At 33.7% G+C, this 14,286-nt stretch overlaps 1 protein-coding gene and 1 long non-coding RNA gene across 6 annotated transcripts; both read left to right on the top strand.

The window, feature by feature from the left end:
* The first annotated feature begins 1,434 nt into the window (after positions 1–1,434).
* Positions 1,435–8,731, top strand: LOC123207104 (probable LRR receptor-like serine/threonine-protein kinase At3g47570). The gene is made up of 5 exons (XM_044624358.1): positions 1,435–2,296; positions 2,535–2,666; positions 5,294–5,515; positions 6,318–8,315; positions 8,388–8,731. The coding sequence occupies exons 1-5, from the start codon at positions 1,435–1,437 to the stop codon at positions 8,729–8,731; spliced, it is 3,558 nt and encodes a 1,185-aa protein (XP_044480293.1).
* A 932-nt stretch (positions 8,732–9,663) lies between these two features.
* On the top strand, positions 9,664–12,813 carry LOC123207095. 5 transcript variants are annotated; one of them, XR_006500217.1, is made up of 4 exons: positions 9,664–9,822; positions 11,122–11,221; positions 11,466–11,989; positions 12,407–12,813. It is a non-coding gene; the product is annotated as an uncharacterized LOC123207095 (long non-coding RNA). The 5 variants fall into 5 exon arrangements; XR_006500216.1 differs by lacking the exon at positions 9,664–9,822 and adding an exon at positions 9,928–10,982; XR_006500214.1 differs by lacking the exon at positions 9,664–9,822 and having other exon boundaries at positions 9,933–11,221; positions 11,466–11,524; positions 11,610–11,989.
* The last annotated feature ends 1,473 nt before the right edge of the window (positions 12,814–14,286 follow it).

Here is a 14,286-nt window from a genome sequence, read left to right on the forward strand (position 1 = left end):
GCTTATAATTTGAATCTGTGACTCGAATTTATAATTTAAATTCATGACCCGTTAATAAAACGTTGTCGTTTTATCTAATAATAGATAAAACTATATCGTTTTAATAATTTTTTAATATAATTCAAATCGAATCACAAACCAAGTTTGAATTAAATCAAATCATCTACCCGAATTGTGAGTCAAACCGAATCCAACTTTTTTAAAGATGAAATTTGATTTGAATTTTAAATAAATTTAAACCAAATTGAATTGAAATAAGCTGATTTTCAAAGCGGCTGGAATCCAACCATACCCTTTAGTATTTAAGGGACTGAATCTAAACATTGCCATATTAATTATTTATCAAACTATGATTTATAAAATAACTCACATTTATTAAGTAATGGAACTAAAATTCACTTAAAAAATACCTAAATCGAAATTTTTTTAAAAGCACTGCTCAAAACCAAATTCCCAGAATTTTTTTCTCTCTCTAGATTCTTCTTCCTCTATTTCATTGCTAGCTTGCTTCTCACTCCGAAACACATCACAATCTTTAACCTTCTTAATCAAATATCGATTCTCTCAAGGTTCAATCGAAATCGTTCTTATTTTCCTGGTCGATTTTTCTCAGTTGTGGTATTTTCAATTGAATGATATTCGTATATTATTAATTATTATCATAAATTTATAATAATTATACATACATACGAATTGAAAGGTTTTGAAATATCAGAAAATAATCAGTGTCTTTGTAGGTTTATTGGAATATTGCTCAAAACCAACTATCGTTTTGAAGGGGAAGCGTTTTTTTTATTGTGAAATCTGTTGATTTAACTTTCTGTGCGTTTCCTTAGGGAATCAGACTAAGATTCGTAGGCGTCTTTCAGGTAATTAATAAGAATTATGATTTCTTTTTATTCTGATCACTATCAAATTAATTGGAATTTGGGTGAATCGCTGTATCAAACTAATGGTATCGTAGCTGGGTCAAATTAGACTCTTCCTTCTTTCACGCCTAATTAGACTAGGTTGCTTGACTTTTGATGTTTTCCACTTATGTTTCAATCAAATTGGTAGCTACAACAAATTAGCAAATGTAGCTTCGGCCCTACCATTAACTATTGTTGGAAGGAGCATGTTTGTGGGTTCTTGCCTGTCCTTGAGCTGTGTTTGTTCTCAGTCTTCCTGATGGAATAATTGTGGAAAGACTTGAGAAAAGTGGAAGAAGTGGCAGAAATTTACGTAGGAAATGAAAGTCGCCTGTTCTTTTTTCACGAACTTATGGAGTTGACTAATTTTGCGCCTAATTTCTCTGTTTCTATCTAGTCATAGCTACGCTGAATTTTTGTCGTTATAAGTTCTTATCCCTTTCTTTTATCCCACTTCATACTTCTGCCTCACAATTAAATGGGCAATATGTTGTGCATCTATTTGTTTTTGCATTACTGTTTCATGGCTACCTTGTCTATGACAGCCAAAAATTTAACAACCGATCAATCTGCCCTTCTTCAATTCAAAGCACATATCACTTCCGATCCTTACAGTGTACTGGCGTATAACTGGTCCATTTCTAATCCAATTTGCAGCTGGGTTGGTATTTCTTGTGGTGCTCGCCATGAAAGAGTCAGAGCCTTGAACCTTTCATTCATGGATCTCGGTGGTACCGTCTCTCCACACCTGGGCAATCTCTCATTCCTAGTGAATCTCGATCTTAGTTACAACAATTTCCATGGCCATCTGCCAAATGAACTGGGACAATTACGCCGATTGAGAGTCTTTTCTGTCGGTAATAATAGAATAAGTGGAGGTATTCCGGGATTTATCGGTCTCTTATCCAGACTCCAAATCCTGAAACTCGAATATAATAATTTCACAGGTACCATCCCGGATGTTCTCTTCAATGTAACTACGCTAGAGGTCTTGTGGGCAATCGACAATAATATTCAAGGAAGCATTTCACCAGAGATTGCAAAGCTCACCAGGCTGAGAGTTTTCTATATGGCAATTAACTTCCTCTCGGGCTTCATACCTTGGAGTAGCATCTTCAACAGTTCCTCGCTACAAGGGTTTAGTTTAACCTACAATTTTATGTCTGGCAGTGTGCCGGATGGTCTCTGTAATCGTCTTCCAAAACTTGAATGGCTAACTCTATCTTATAATGGACTTTCTGGCCAGCTTCCAAGAAGTTTAGGCAACTGCAGCGAGGCTAATGGTTATTCATTGTCGTACAATAAATTCACAGGGCTCATACCACAAAATATTGGAAATTTGAGTAAGATTATGTGGTTGCTTCTTAATGATAACAACTTAGAAGGTATGATTCCATCATATTTTATAAACATAGTTTACTTTTAACAGGCATGTGTATCCATTATCAATAAAACTATGTGGATATATTTTTTAAAATATATATATTATATTATCACGTGATTAGGTATGATTCTCATTTTAGCATAATTTGGCTGTCAAGAAGGTTGTAAAATGTAATCTCGATGCCATTTTATTTAATCTCTAATAACTACTTGTTTTGGCAAATTTTTGCCCTCAAGCAGGTGGCATTCCACAAGGGATTGGCAAGCTGAAGAATCTACAACATTTAGCTCTTGGTCACAATAATTTAGATGGTATAATTCCTTCCAAAATTCAATATATAATTAGCAATAAAACTATGTATACATACTTTTGTATACACAATTGGGTATAAAGATGATTTATAATTATGTGGTTCAGTGATTTTATATGAATGATAAAATAACACGTAATCACATAATCAAATATCATGTATATACCTGATTGTGTACATAGAAGTGTGTACACATAACATTTCTCTTTATTTAGATTGAGGAGGAATATTATATGTAAACACTTTTGGTACATACTTAGGGTATACAGATAATGTGTCATTATATGAATGAGTGTTACTTTAAATTTAATTCAAAATAATCTAATCACATGATGACACATCATTAATATATTTAAATTATGTATCAAAGTTGTATATACATAATATATTGTATAGCAAGTGGTCTTGTTAGAAAATGCGCATCAACATACCTTGAGTTGAAAAAGTTAAAAGCGTGTTAATTTAGCTGATGCCAAAACCAAATATCAAAATAATTAAAGTAACACTAAATAATCAATACAAGAGTAAAAAAATACAAGAATTTACGAGGATAGCCCAAAATAAGATGACAAAGAATGTAAAACTCATGAACATAAAGAATTTTTATCCACAACAGAACATTTACTCTGAGACTTTAAGTTGTGGCTGGTAAAAAAAGAATGAGACCATTCTTCTAATTGTTTGACATTCTACCATGATTAAAAGTTTCATATCAAGTGCCCATGCTTCAAATTGGAACACCAGTTCTATTATTAGAACTCTCATTTTACACCTGGAATGCCAATTTTAGATTTCGAGCCACATATCCAACAATCTTCACCTTGACACGAAATGACAAACTTGCTAGTAGGCAAAGGATTGGTGAGCATGCTAGCTGGCTTGTTTGCAATATTGATCTTTTTGATAAAAACATCTCCTTTTGCACCTGATATTTGGTTAAATGAATCGCATTTTGATTGCCAAAATGAACAACGATAAAAGTAGACTCGTCAATGAAGGCGAGTTTGTATCTAGCTTTACCTCCTTTAGAAGGAATTTAAGATAACCCTTATAGGTCTGAATGGAGGTAGTCTAGACTTCCTCTGGTCTTATGTATGGTTGTGCTGAAACTTTATATCATTTGTTTCCTAAACACACAATGCTCATAAAATTCTAGCTACCTTGTATGTTGTCCACACAACAAACCACTTTTCTTCAATTCTAGAATTTGTTTAACTCGTGAAAGAGTTCAGATCACCCCATCATGCATTTTACTTTATATCTTGCCTATTCAAACCACCTTACATACATAATCAGTGCCCAAAAGCACACCACCATTAAACAATTCATGAGTGTTAAACTAATCTCTATTAGGAGTTATATGTTGTGAGGCTTCTTATCCATAACCTAACTCATCCCAAATTTGTGCTTAACATCACTAACACAAATAGTTTACTAATTTCATCATTTGTAATGTTTGCTTCCTCTCACTTAACTTCTTCAAAGAAAAGTTCACCTCTTCCATATATCAAGTGTCTTTAAAATTCTTATAGGAAGAAAGAAATGAACACAACAATAAAAGCACTTGATCGTTATCCTCAATTTTCAGATCAGTCTTACTCAAATATGTAATAATTGAAGAAAATTCTACTAGTTGTGAATTTAGTAATATACTTTCTGACTTTCGTATAACATAGAGGCATTGCATCAATTGTTGCTTGGTGGTGAGAGATTTATTCATATATTTATCCTCCAATTTCGTGTATGCTCTTGCAACAGTCTTTTCCTTCATAATTTATAGGAGTTTGTTGGTGCTCAAAGTCAACTGGATCCATAAAAGGGCTTTCTCATCCATATCGCCCCATTTGATCATATCATCGTCTATAATCTCAGGTTGCTTTGCTTTTCCATGCAGCCTGTTCTTGGTGCCTACCTTGGCCAAGACTCTCATCATTTTGACTTGCCAGATGACAAAGCTTGTTGTACCATCAAACAATTAACGCAGCACGAAACAATTAATGAAAGAGCAAAAGAGCACAAGGATTTATGTGGAAAACACAAAACAGAAGAAGAACCATGGATAGAGAAAAGAGAAATCACTAATGTTGAAATTTTAGTATAAGGAGAGTAAGAGACATAAAAAAACTCTCTAATATCAAGTGCTGAAAACATAAAAACCTATCCTCTTTCTTAAGCCTCTAACAAACCATGTAAAACCCACAAATATAACGAATTTATATCCGCAATGTAACAACCTTTTCATTCGATGAAACACCTGTAATGGGACTTTAAGTCCTGGTCGTTCAAAAGGAAATGAGACGGTTCCATTGGTCGTTCGATATTCTACTACAATTCAGAGTTTCAGGTGTAGTGCCTTTGCTTCAAATTGGAAGATATGTTATTCTACCGGAACTCCCAATCTATTCTCAGGACACCCAATATTGAATTTGGGTCACTGTATCCAACCGTTAACAATCCCAAACTTAAAACATATATGTCCCAACCCAACATTACGAATAATTGGCAGTATATATAAAGAGTTACCCTGTCACACTCTTAAAAATAGCCAGCAGTACAAGTTTTCGCTGTATCTCAAAACGATGTTCAAAATTACATATCATTTAGGCAATTTAGTAGTCAAAATTTCACGATAAATTAGTGAACTAAAATTTTTTGTTAGTCTATTTTGATTGGATCTTGAATTTACAGTTGGTCTCTTCCCGTCAAGCATCTTAAACATATCTTCTCTGGAGTCTATTTTCCTTGAAAGCAGTGGCCTATTCGGCAATCTCCCAGCGGATATCTGCAAATACATTCCAACACTTGAACAGATTAATCTTGATGGCAATGCGATAAGCGGCAATATTCCTAAGAATATCAAGAACTGTACTTCTCTTACAGCGTTATCTCTCAGGTTTAACAGCTTAACAGGTATTTACACTTTTGAAGACTTGCAATTTTAATGGAGAAATGGTCTGCTCACGCACTTTTTAGTATATAGTTAGATAAACAAATGATATTTTTATCATGTGACTGGACGTATTATTCTTTATTTAAAATCATCTAATCACATCTGTATATCAAATTCTATATTTTAATGTGTATAAAAATAGTTTTATTAATTTTAAAATTATATTGTAGGTGCACACTTTGATTTGTTTGACATATCAACTTGATTGCTTAACTTGTGTATTATATAGCCTTGTCTTCATTTCAGTTTTATGCATGAATGTTTGCCTTGGAAGCACATAAACACACCATGGGGTGAGTCTCTACGTGTCTGAAATATTTCGGTTTCTAAAACACCTTGAAATTGGTACGAAATATTTTGGGGGCATTTAAGATATTTTAAAAAAAATTGAAACTCTTTTTAGATTTTAAAACAGGTTTCTTTGGTAGAAAGATCGAAATCTATAAACAACTTTTTACAAATACTCTAGATGTTTACAAACAATTTATTATACATGTTTTATTATACAACTCATATTCTTGTCTTCGACTGAACCAAATTACGATGTTAAAGCTACATGTATCGTATCATGCTAAAAATAAATTGTGAATATTACCTGATGAGGACAAGATTGTCTACTAACTCTGCAATTTTTATCCCATTGGAATCACATTATCAATGTTTAAAATTTTAATATATTTACACATTTCTGTTTCTTATATTTTTGAGAACGTGTTTCAGCGTTTCTGTTTCCATTTTACTTAGATGTTTGTCTTTTGGCAGGTGAAATTGTAGAGGAGATAGGCCATTTGCAAAATCTTCAGATCCTAATTCTAGATTCCAATAGCTTAAGTGGTGTAATTCCAGCCTCAATCTTCAATATTTCAAGCATGGTAAATATTAGTTTAACTGGCAATAAACTTTCAGGCTATCTACCATCAACCATTGGCCATGGGGTTCCCAACTTGATGGGTCTTGCCATAGGGAATAATAAACTTACTGGAACAATCCCCACCTCCATTACCAATGCTTCCAAGCTTGCTGTGCTAGATCTGGCCGTCAACTCATTTTCTGGGCCTGTTCCAAATACATTGGGCAACTTGAAATTCCTTGAACGGCTTAACCTTAAGACCAATAACTTCACCACTGAATCTCCCTCTGCAGAATGGAGCTTTCTGTCTTCTTTGACAAAGTGCAGGAAACTGAAGAGTCTAGTCTTGGATCTTAATCCACTGTATGGAGTCATACCACTTTCAATTGGCAATTTATCTGAAACTCTTGAAATTTTTGTCGCAAGTAATTGCAAGATCAAGGGCAGCATTCCTACAGAGGTGGGTAACTTGCATAGCTTGATAAGGTTAGATCTTTCGGAAAATGATTTGAGTGGATTTATTCCAACATCGATGGGAAATTTGCAGAATCTCCAAGGTCTGTGGCTAAATAAAAATAACTTTTTGGGATTCATTCCTTACGAGCTTTGCCAATTACACATGTTAAATAAACTGCTGTTGAATGATAATATGCTCTTTGGGGCAATACCAACATGTTTGGCGAATTTGACTTCTCTGAGAGATCTGCAGTTAGGCTCCAACAAATTTAACTCTAGCATTCCCCCATCATTATGGACTCTTCAGTATATATTGCAGATAAACTTGTCATCGAATTCATTGAGTGGCCTTTTATCTCCAGGTATACAGAGTTTGAAGGTCTTGAGAGATCTAGATTTGTCAAAAAATCTCTTGTCAGGAAACATTCCCACTACCGTTGGGGGCCTTCAAGCTCTTGAAACTCTATCTTTGGCAGACAATAGATTTGAAGGTGCCATCCCCAACACATTTGGGGCATTGATAAGCTTGGTATCCTTGGATCTTTCAAACAACAGTCTTTCCGGTGAAATTCCCAAATCATTGGAGGCGCTCACCTATCTCAAAAGCTTCAATGTCTCTGTAAATAATTTACAAGGGGAAATTCCAAGCAAAGGTCCTTTCAAAACATTTTCTGCTCGATCCTTTTTATTAAATCATGCATTGTGCGGTTTGCCAAGGCAAGGGGTTCCTCTTTGCAATGTTGACACCATTAACCAATCAAAACTACTAGTAATGAAATACATTTTGCCTTCAGTCCTACCAATTTTATTGGTAGTGATTGTAACTTTTGTCTTCATAAGGTATCATTATAAAAGAAAACATTCTCTAGTTGATCAAGTTGATTCGTTACCTTTAGCAACATGGAGAAGAACATCATATCTAGAAATTCAACGAGCCACCGATGATTTTAGTGAGTGTAACTTGCTTGGTATTGGCAGCTTCGGTTCAGTATTCAAAGGGATACTTTCAGATGGAACTATAGTTGCAATAAAAGTCTTTAATTTGCAAGTAGAAAGAGTACTTAAAAGCTTTGATTCTGAATGTGAAGTATTGCGTAACATTCGTCATCGAAATCTCATAAAAATCGTGAGCAGTTGTTGTAATACCGATTTTAAGGCCTTGATACTTGAATTCATGCCCAATGGTAGTCTTGAGAAGTGGTTGTATTCTCACAACTATTTTCTGGATATGCTACAAAGGTTGAACATAATGATAGATGTTGCATCGGCTCTTGAATATCTCCATCATGATTATTCAACACCAGTCATCCATTGTGATTTGAAGCCTCAGAACATCTTATTGGATGAAGATATGGTCGCCCATGTGGGTGATTTTGGCATTGCCAAGCTCTTAGACGAAGGAGATTCGAAGACACAAACCCTTACATTAGCGACTATGGGGTATATGGCACCAGGTGAAGTTTCAATTATAAATCTTGGTTAGAATGTTATTTACTTTTAATGATGAATATAATGTAAATTTGTAGAGTATGGATCAACGGGGATTGTGTCCACAAGAGGAGATGTCTACAGTTTTGGGATTTTGTTGATGGAAGCTTTTACGAGAAAGAAGCCCACAGATGAGATGTTTGCTAGAGAAATAAGTTTAAAGAGCTTGGTGGAGGCATCATTGCCTGATACAGTAACAGAAGTTGTGGATGCTAATCTATTAAGAGATGAGAATGGTTTTGATGCCAAAGTGAATTGCATGTTAAGCATCATGAATTTGGCTTTGAATTGTTCCATGGAGTCACCCGAACAGAGGATCAATATGAAAGATGCCTTGGCAAAACTCAAAAAGATCAAATTGCAGTTTCAGCAAGATGTATGAGGCACCTAAATAAAAGGTGTAGTGATGTATGTTATTTATGCTCTTAGTTTGTTGTTTATGATCTTTCTAATTGATGATTATCTATCTAGTTAAACTGTGAATAATGGATTCTACACATGATACAGAAGAATGACTTTTATCTTTTTTATTTAAACAACATCAATGATAAAGCAAGAACCACATATATATATATATATATATATATATATATATATATATATATATATATATATATAATCCCTTATTGGTAAATCTACTAAAGCTATGCCATAACATAAATGAAAAATTAAAATAAACAAATTTATACTTTCACTGACGTATTTTTTAATTTCTTACTAAAAAATTCATAAATTCATTTTTATTGGTTTAATAGGTTTATAAAAACTAGAGATGAATATGAATTAAACCGAGTCTGAACACCTCATAGTTTGAGTTAACTTAAATAAAAAATAATTTAGTTTGAGTTCATCGAGCCAAAATTGACATTGGTTTGAGTTAGATTCAAATAAAAAATAATTCAGATTGAATTTATAATTTGAATATATCGTTCGAGTTTGTAGCTCATTAACAAATGATCTTGTTTTACCAAAATAATTGATAAAATGATATCGTTTTGAAAACAAGTTCTAAACTTAAAGAATTTAAATCATAAATTCAAACTATCGATTCGAGTAATAAATTATAGGTGAACTCGAACTATAAATTCAAATCGAAGTCTAATAATAATCTGAACATCCCATAGCTTGAATTCGACTCAATTTCGAAAACTTCTTATACAAATTTGGCTCAAACTGAAACTAAACGAATGTACGCTTAGTTGAACCAAATCGAATGGGTTTTGAGGCTAAACCAATTCAAGAATCCACTGCTAGAAAAATATCTAAACTATAAACCCGAAGCAAATATTTTTATCAAAATTAAATAATATTTAATAGAAAATAAAATTCCATACTCAAATTTGTAGAGAACTTGTCAAAATCCCTAACCCACAGAATTTGTCAAATGTTGGCTTCCTCTGTTGATGAGTCCGCCGTCTCAAATTTCTCCCCTCCAACGTCTCAAATGTCACCTCACCGGCGCTCAAAATCTCGGTGAATTCTTCTTCGAATCGTTTGTGCATCGAACTGTTTGTCTTCATCATTGCATTGACGACGGTCGACGGGAACTCGTCTTCTCTCTGGCGTCTCTCCTATCATGTATTCGTCTTTCTTTGACTCTTTTATGATTTTCCATTTTTCAGTTTATACTGAAGTTATTTCATTATTGTCAATAGAAGTTATTTTGCTTTAGTGGTGTAGCTTCTCCTCCCCTGGATTGAAAAATAAGTATTATGAAAAGAACTGGTGTGTTTACATCTCAAACTTCCTCAAATTAGTTGATAAAAAACCCTTTTATTTTTTTTTGGCTAGAGTGGTGTTGCTTCTCCTGTTGTAGTTCCTCATTGTGTTTTTGCCTGGAAGGGAATGGTTTGTTGCTGCTGGGTTGGCTCCTCCCGGCCTTGAGTTTTTCAGTGTCTATAACATTCTTTTTGTAGTGTGTTTGTTTTTGTAAGTTGCCTTTCTCTGTATTTTTTTGGCTTAGTGTTCGTTCCATTTATTGTGGCTTATTTGATGGACAAGATATTGCAGGTGAATTTTGTTTTTTTTTTTTTTCCACTGTTGTTAACAACCCAATCTTTGATTTGAATCCTATGTGATCATAATGTTTAATTATAGGCGATTGTCTTGAATTTACTTGACTTGGGTAATATCATTTCACTAGTTTGTTACTTGCATTAATCGCACAATATTCATTAATATTACTACTTAGATTAATTTAGTTAATTATGTAATGTTTAATTTGTACATATACATGAACTTCAAGGGATTAGTTTTTCATGTCTTATTCATTTTAGGCTAGTGTTAGAGAATGTTTCTTGAGTTCATTAGAGGAGGACATTATTCCATCACTGTCCATTGCTAGGAGTAATTGGCTGGAGCTACTGTCAAAGCCTATCTCTAAGAAATATTACATTGATTATGTTAAAATGGCGTAATGGCTTATGAATGCAGGAGACACTTGACTTACAAGCCTGCCAATTGCATCTAACCTTTGTGTAGGTTGGCATTGTTCATGCTATCAATAAGCTTCATAGTGATCCACCGGGTTTGAACTTAGCTGTATCCCTTCACGCACCAGTTCGAGAGTTTGCTGCCAGATAATGCCTGCAGCTCGAGCTTTTCCTCTGGAAAATCTTATGAATGCACTTCATGTATATCAAAAGAATAAGTTGCAATTGATTCACAAATGTTTCTTGAAAATTAATTTGCAATTCTCTCTCTGTGACTCTCCCCCTGTCTTTTTGTGAAATATTTCAGATTTTAGCTCATTTTTTAATCTTAAACTTTCAGTCAGCAGAAAATATTTATTGAGTACATCATGGTGGATAAGGTGAATGATGAAGAGCCACATGCTCACCAGCTTGGCAAACTGCTAGGGACATATCAAGTGGTAAGCTCTTAAATTTCAAAGTTGGAGCATGGGGAATAATTTTGTTATTTTGTCCTTGTAACAGCCTTTTTTACATCTGTGCTAACCTATGGATAATTTAATTGGTGATTTTGGAAGGCTCAGAAATTTCCTTGTATTTCTTGGGAAAATTGTTTTCATTGGTATTTCATTTTCTTCCAGTAACCTCTGTGGTTTGATTCTTTTCATATCTACTAGGTTTTAGTTTGAATTTGTTTGTGCTCAGGTTGAATGAATTTTTTTAATTGCTTCCTTGGACTTGAAGAAGATGACCCCAAGGATGAAGTAGTTTCTAGAACTGGTGAATCTGACATAGAATAGTGCACATCATGCGCCACATTTTTCACCTCTCTGTTGTGATTGGCCTCAGGTTGAGACTCCAAATCATTGTCACTATCAAGATTCAGTAAGCAATCCATGGTGGTGTCAGAAAGCCTTCTTGGAAATAGCACAGAGCGATTGAGAACATCAACAAACCAAGTTCTGATTTTGCATCATCAAGAAGCAATCCCATAGAGGCTGCTGTTTCAGGCTTGTTGAAGAAAAGAAACAAACAAATCAGTGTAGAAGATAAAGAAGTTGACGCTGATGTTATCCGGTCATATTCTTTGAGACAAGAGAATCAAGGTCTTCATTAGCAAGCTGGTATTTTATTGAGAAGCTTCGGCCATGGAGAAGAGAGAGAGGTGGGTGCAAAGAGAGGATCGTGATGAGTGGCGGTGAACCACCACAAGACTGTTAGCCCAAATGGTAATTATAAAACAATAATTTTATTAATACTCAAGAATTACAAAACCACACCTACATGCATCACAACACTTCTCTACACGTTTGCCATATTTAAAACACTCAAACACACACACTCACTAACCTTGAGCTCTCTATTTAATTTACACTAGCTCGCAGCACAACACCTAATCACTCATACCATTCACTATCACTGGCCCTCTTTATTTTTTGCACTCACACCTTTTATATTTGTGCACACTTGCATCTCCTTATCAAACATTCACTCCCAAACTCTTCAACTCACACACTCACAGCTCTTGCACGCACTCACTCTACTAATTTTTGCACACACATATTGCTGGGCATCAAGCCTATGTATAGTTGTCGATGTTGGTTAGTTAGCTGACTTTAATTTTTCTTCATCCTTCTTTTGAGTAGTGGTTTGCTGCGAGTTTAGAAGGAGAATTTTAGATAGGCGGTGTGCATGTTTTTTGATTCTTAGAGAGGCGGCTGCAACTTGTATAAGGCTGGAGCAAAATTGTGGAATCTTTTGGAGGTAGATTTCTAGAGAGATAGACGGTGCATTTACTCAACAGAGATGTGTGTTTCTGACTATGTAGCTGAGGGATTTGTCGTGGGGGCCGGGGATAATATGATCGCCAAAGCTGCACATTAGTAGGAGTTTGGCACCAGGGACTGGTGGCAAAGGGTCATCCCTTGCCTGCCCTTTGCCATCTCTAGTTCCACTCTGCTCACATAATCTGCCTTTTTGGAAGACTGATGATAACTGCTAGAGAAGCTTGGAGGGCATGTTGCCTGCAAATTATATCCTAATAACTGCAAGAGATCTCTCCTCTTGGGTTCTGGGATTTAGCAACAAGCCTTTATGCTCCAAAACCTTTATTCAGAGTGAAATAGCATCAGCTTGTGCTTTATTTGCTGCATCTGAAAGTCAGAGTGAAACCAATGAAAGGCTGTTGAAAATAATGAAAGTCAGAGTAAAATAACATTCACAGAATGAACAAGAAATAAATAATAATAAAAATAAGTGAAATTTTACAGAAGAAGGGAAGATCAAGGAAATGAATAAGAAAATCGGAAGAAAGTGGAGGAACGTTCAAACATAAAGTAAAATAGTTAATCAAATAAAAGTCAGACCTATAAATAAAAAAGGTCAAAGTTTTCTATTAGACTTGCCCAGTACAATTTCCACCAAACAATTCATATTAATTAATTTATACGTATTAACCTGATAATATGTAATTAAGTAATGAATAAATGCTACATACATAAAATTTTACATTCATTCCAATTTTTATTTTCAAATTGATTTGATATAAAATAAATAAGGCCAAAAGACTATTTTCCACCCAAGCTTTGTTGAAATGATGAATTTCTAAAGTTTCAAAAAGCCATGTTCTCACTTATTATTCACTTTTATTAGTGAATTCTGTTAAATAAATTGTATGAAGTTCAGTTTGCATAAACTTTTTCTATTATATTTTTCCTTTTTAAAAAGAAGTATATTTGGGGGGTAAATTATAATTTTTAAAATGTTAGGAGTTTTACTAAAAACTTTATAAGATTCTTTGAAAATTTGAAAAAAGTTCTAGGGTGTTTTTAAGTTTTAATATGTTGATTGATAGCTTAAAAAATAACATACCCTTAGAGAATTGAATAAAACACATTATTTTAAAGTTAATTAAAGTTTCAATATTTTTAAGGATCTAACTGATAAACTTTTAAATTAGTAATAATAAATTAATAATTTAATATTTATATTAAATGTTAATGATAGTTTTGTGATTTTAATAAAAGAGTAAGATAATCATATCTACTTATCTACGAAAACTAAAAAATAAAGAGCAATGTTATGTGTACCTATTTTTTGTATATAATTCATGTACACAGTGATATATCATGATGTAATTAGGTAATTTTAAAACATGTGTCATCATATGATAAAGAAACATCCAATTACATGATAATATCTTATCTGTATACATAAATTGTGTATCAAAAATGGGTATATATAGTTTTATTGAAAAATAAATTTACTAACGGTAATAACATTCACCAAACCCTGGGTGGGAAACAGTTATTTGGCCAATAAATAAGTATAAAAGGTTAATGCTTAGATGAATAAGTGAAAAAAACAAGAGAGTAATGAGTAAGGAGAAGAGACATAAATTTTGCAAATGTTAAACCATTAATCCGATTTAAAAGTATGTAAATGCTTTCCTCAATTTCAAAGATTTCACTAATTAATGGAAGCTCTGCTTTCCTCAATTTCAAATATCTCGCTGATTAATGGAAGC

This window comes from Mangifera indica, unplaced genomic scaffold, assembly GCF_011075055.1.
Source record: "Mangifera indica cultivar Alphonso unplaced genomic scaffold, CATAS_Mindica_2.1 Un_0059, whole genome shotgun sequence".
Classification (NCBI taxonomy): domain Eukaryota; kingdom Viridiplantae; phylum Streptophyta; class Magnoliopsida; order Sapindales; family Anacardiaceae; genus Mangifera; species Mangifera indica.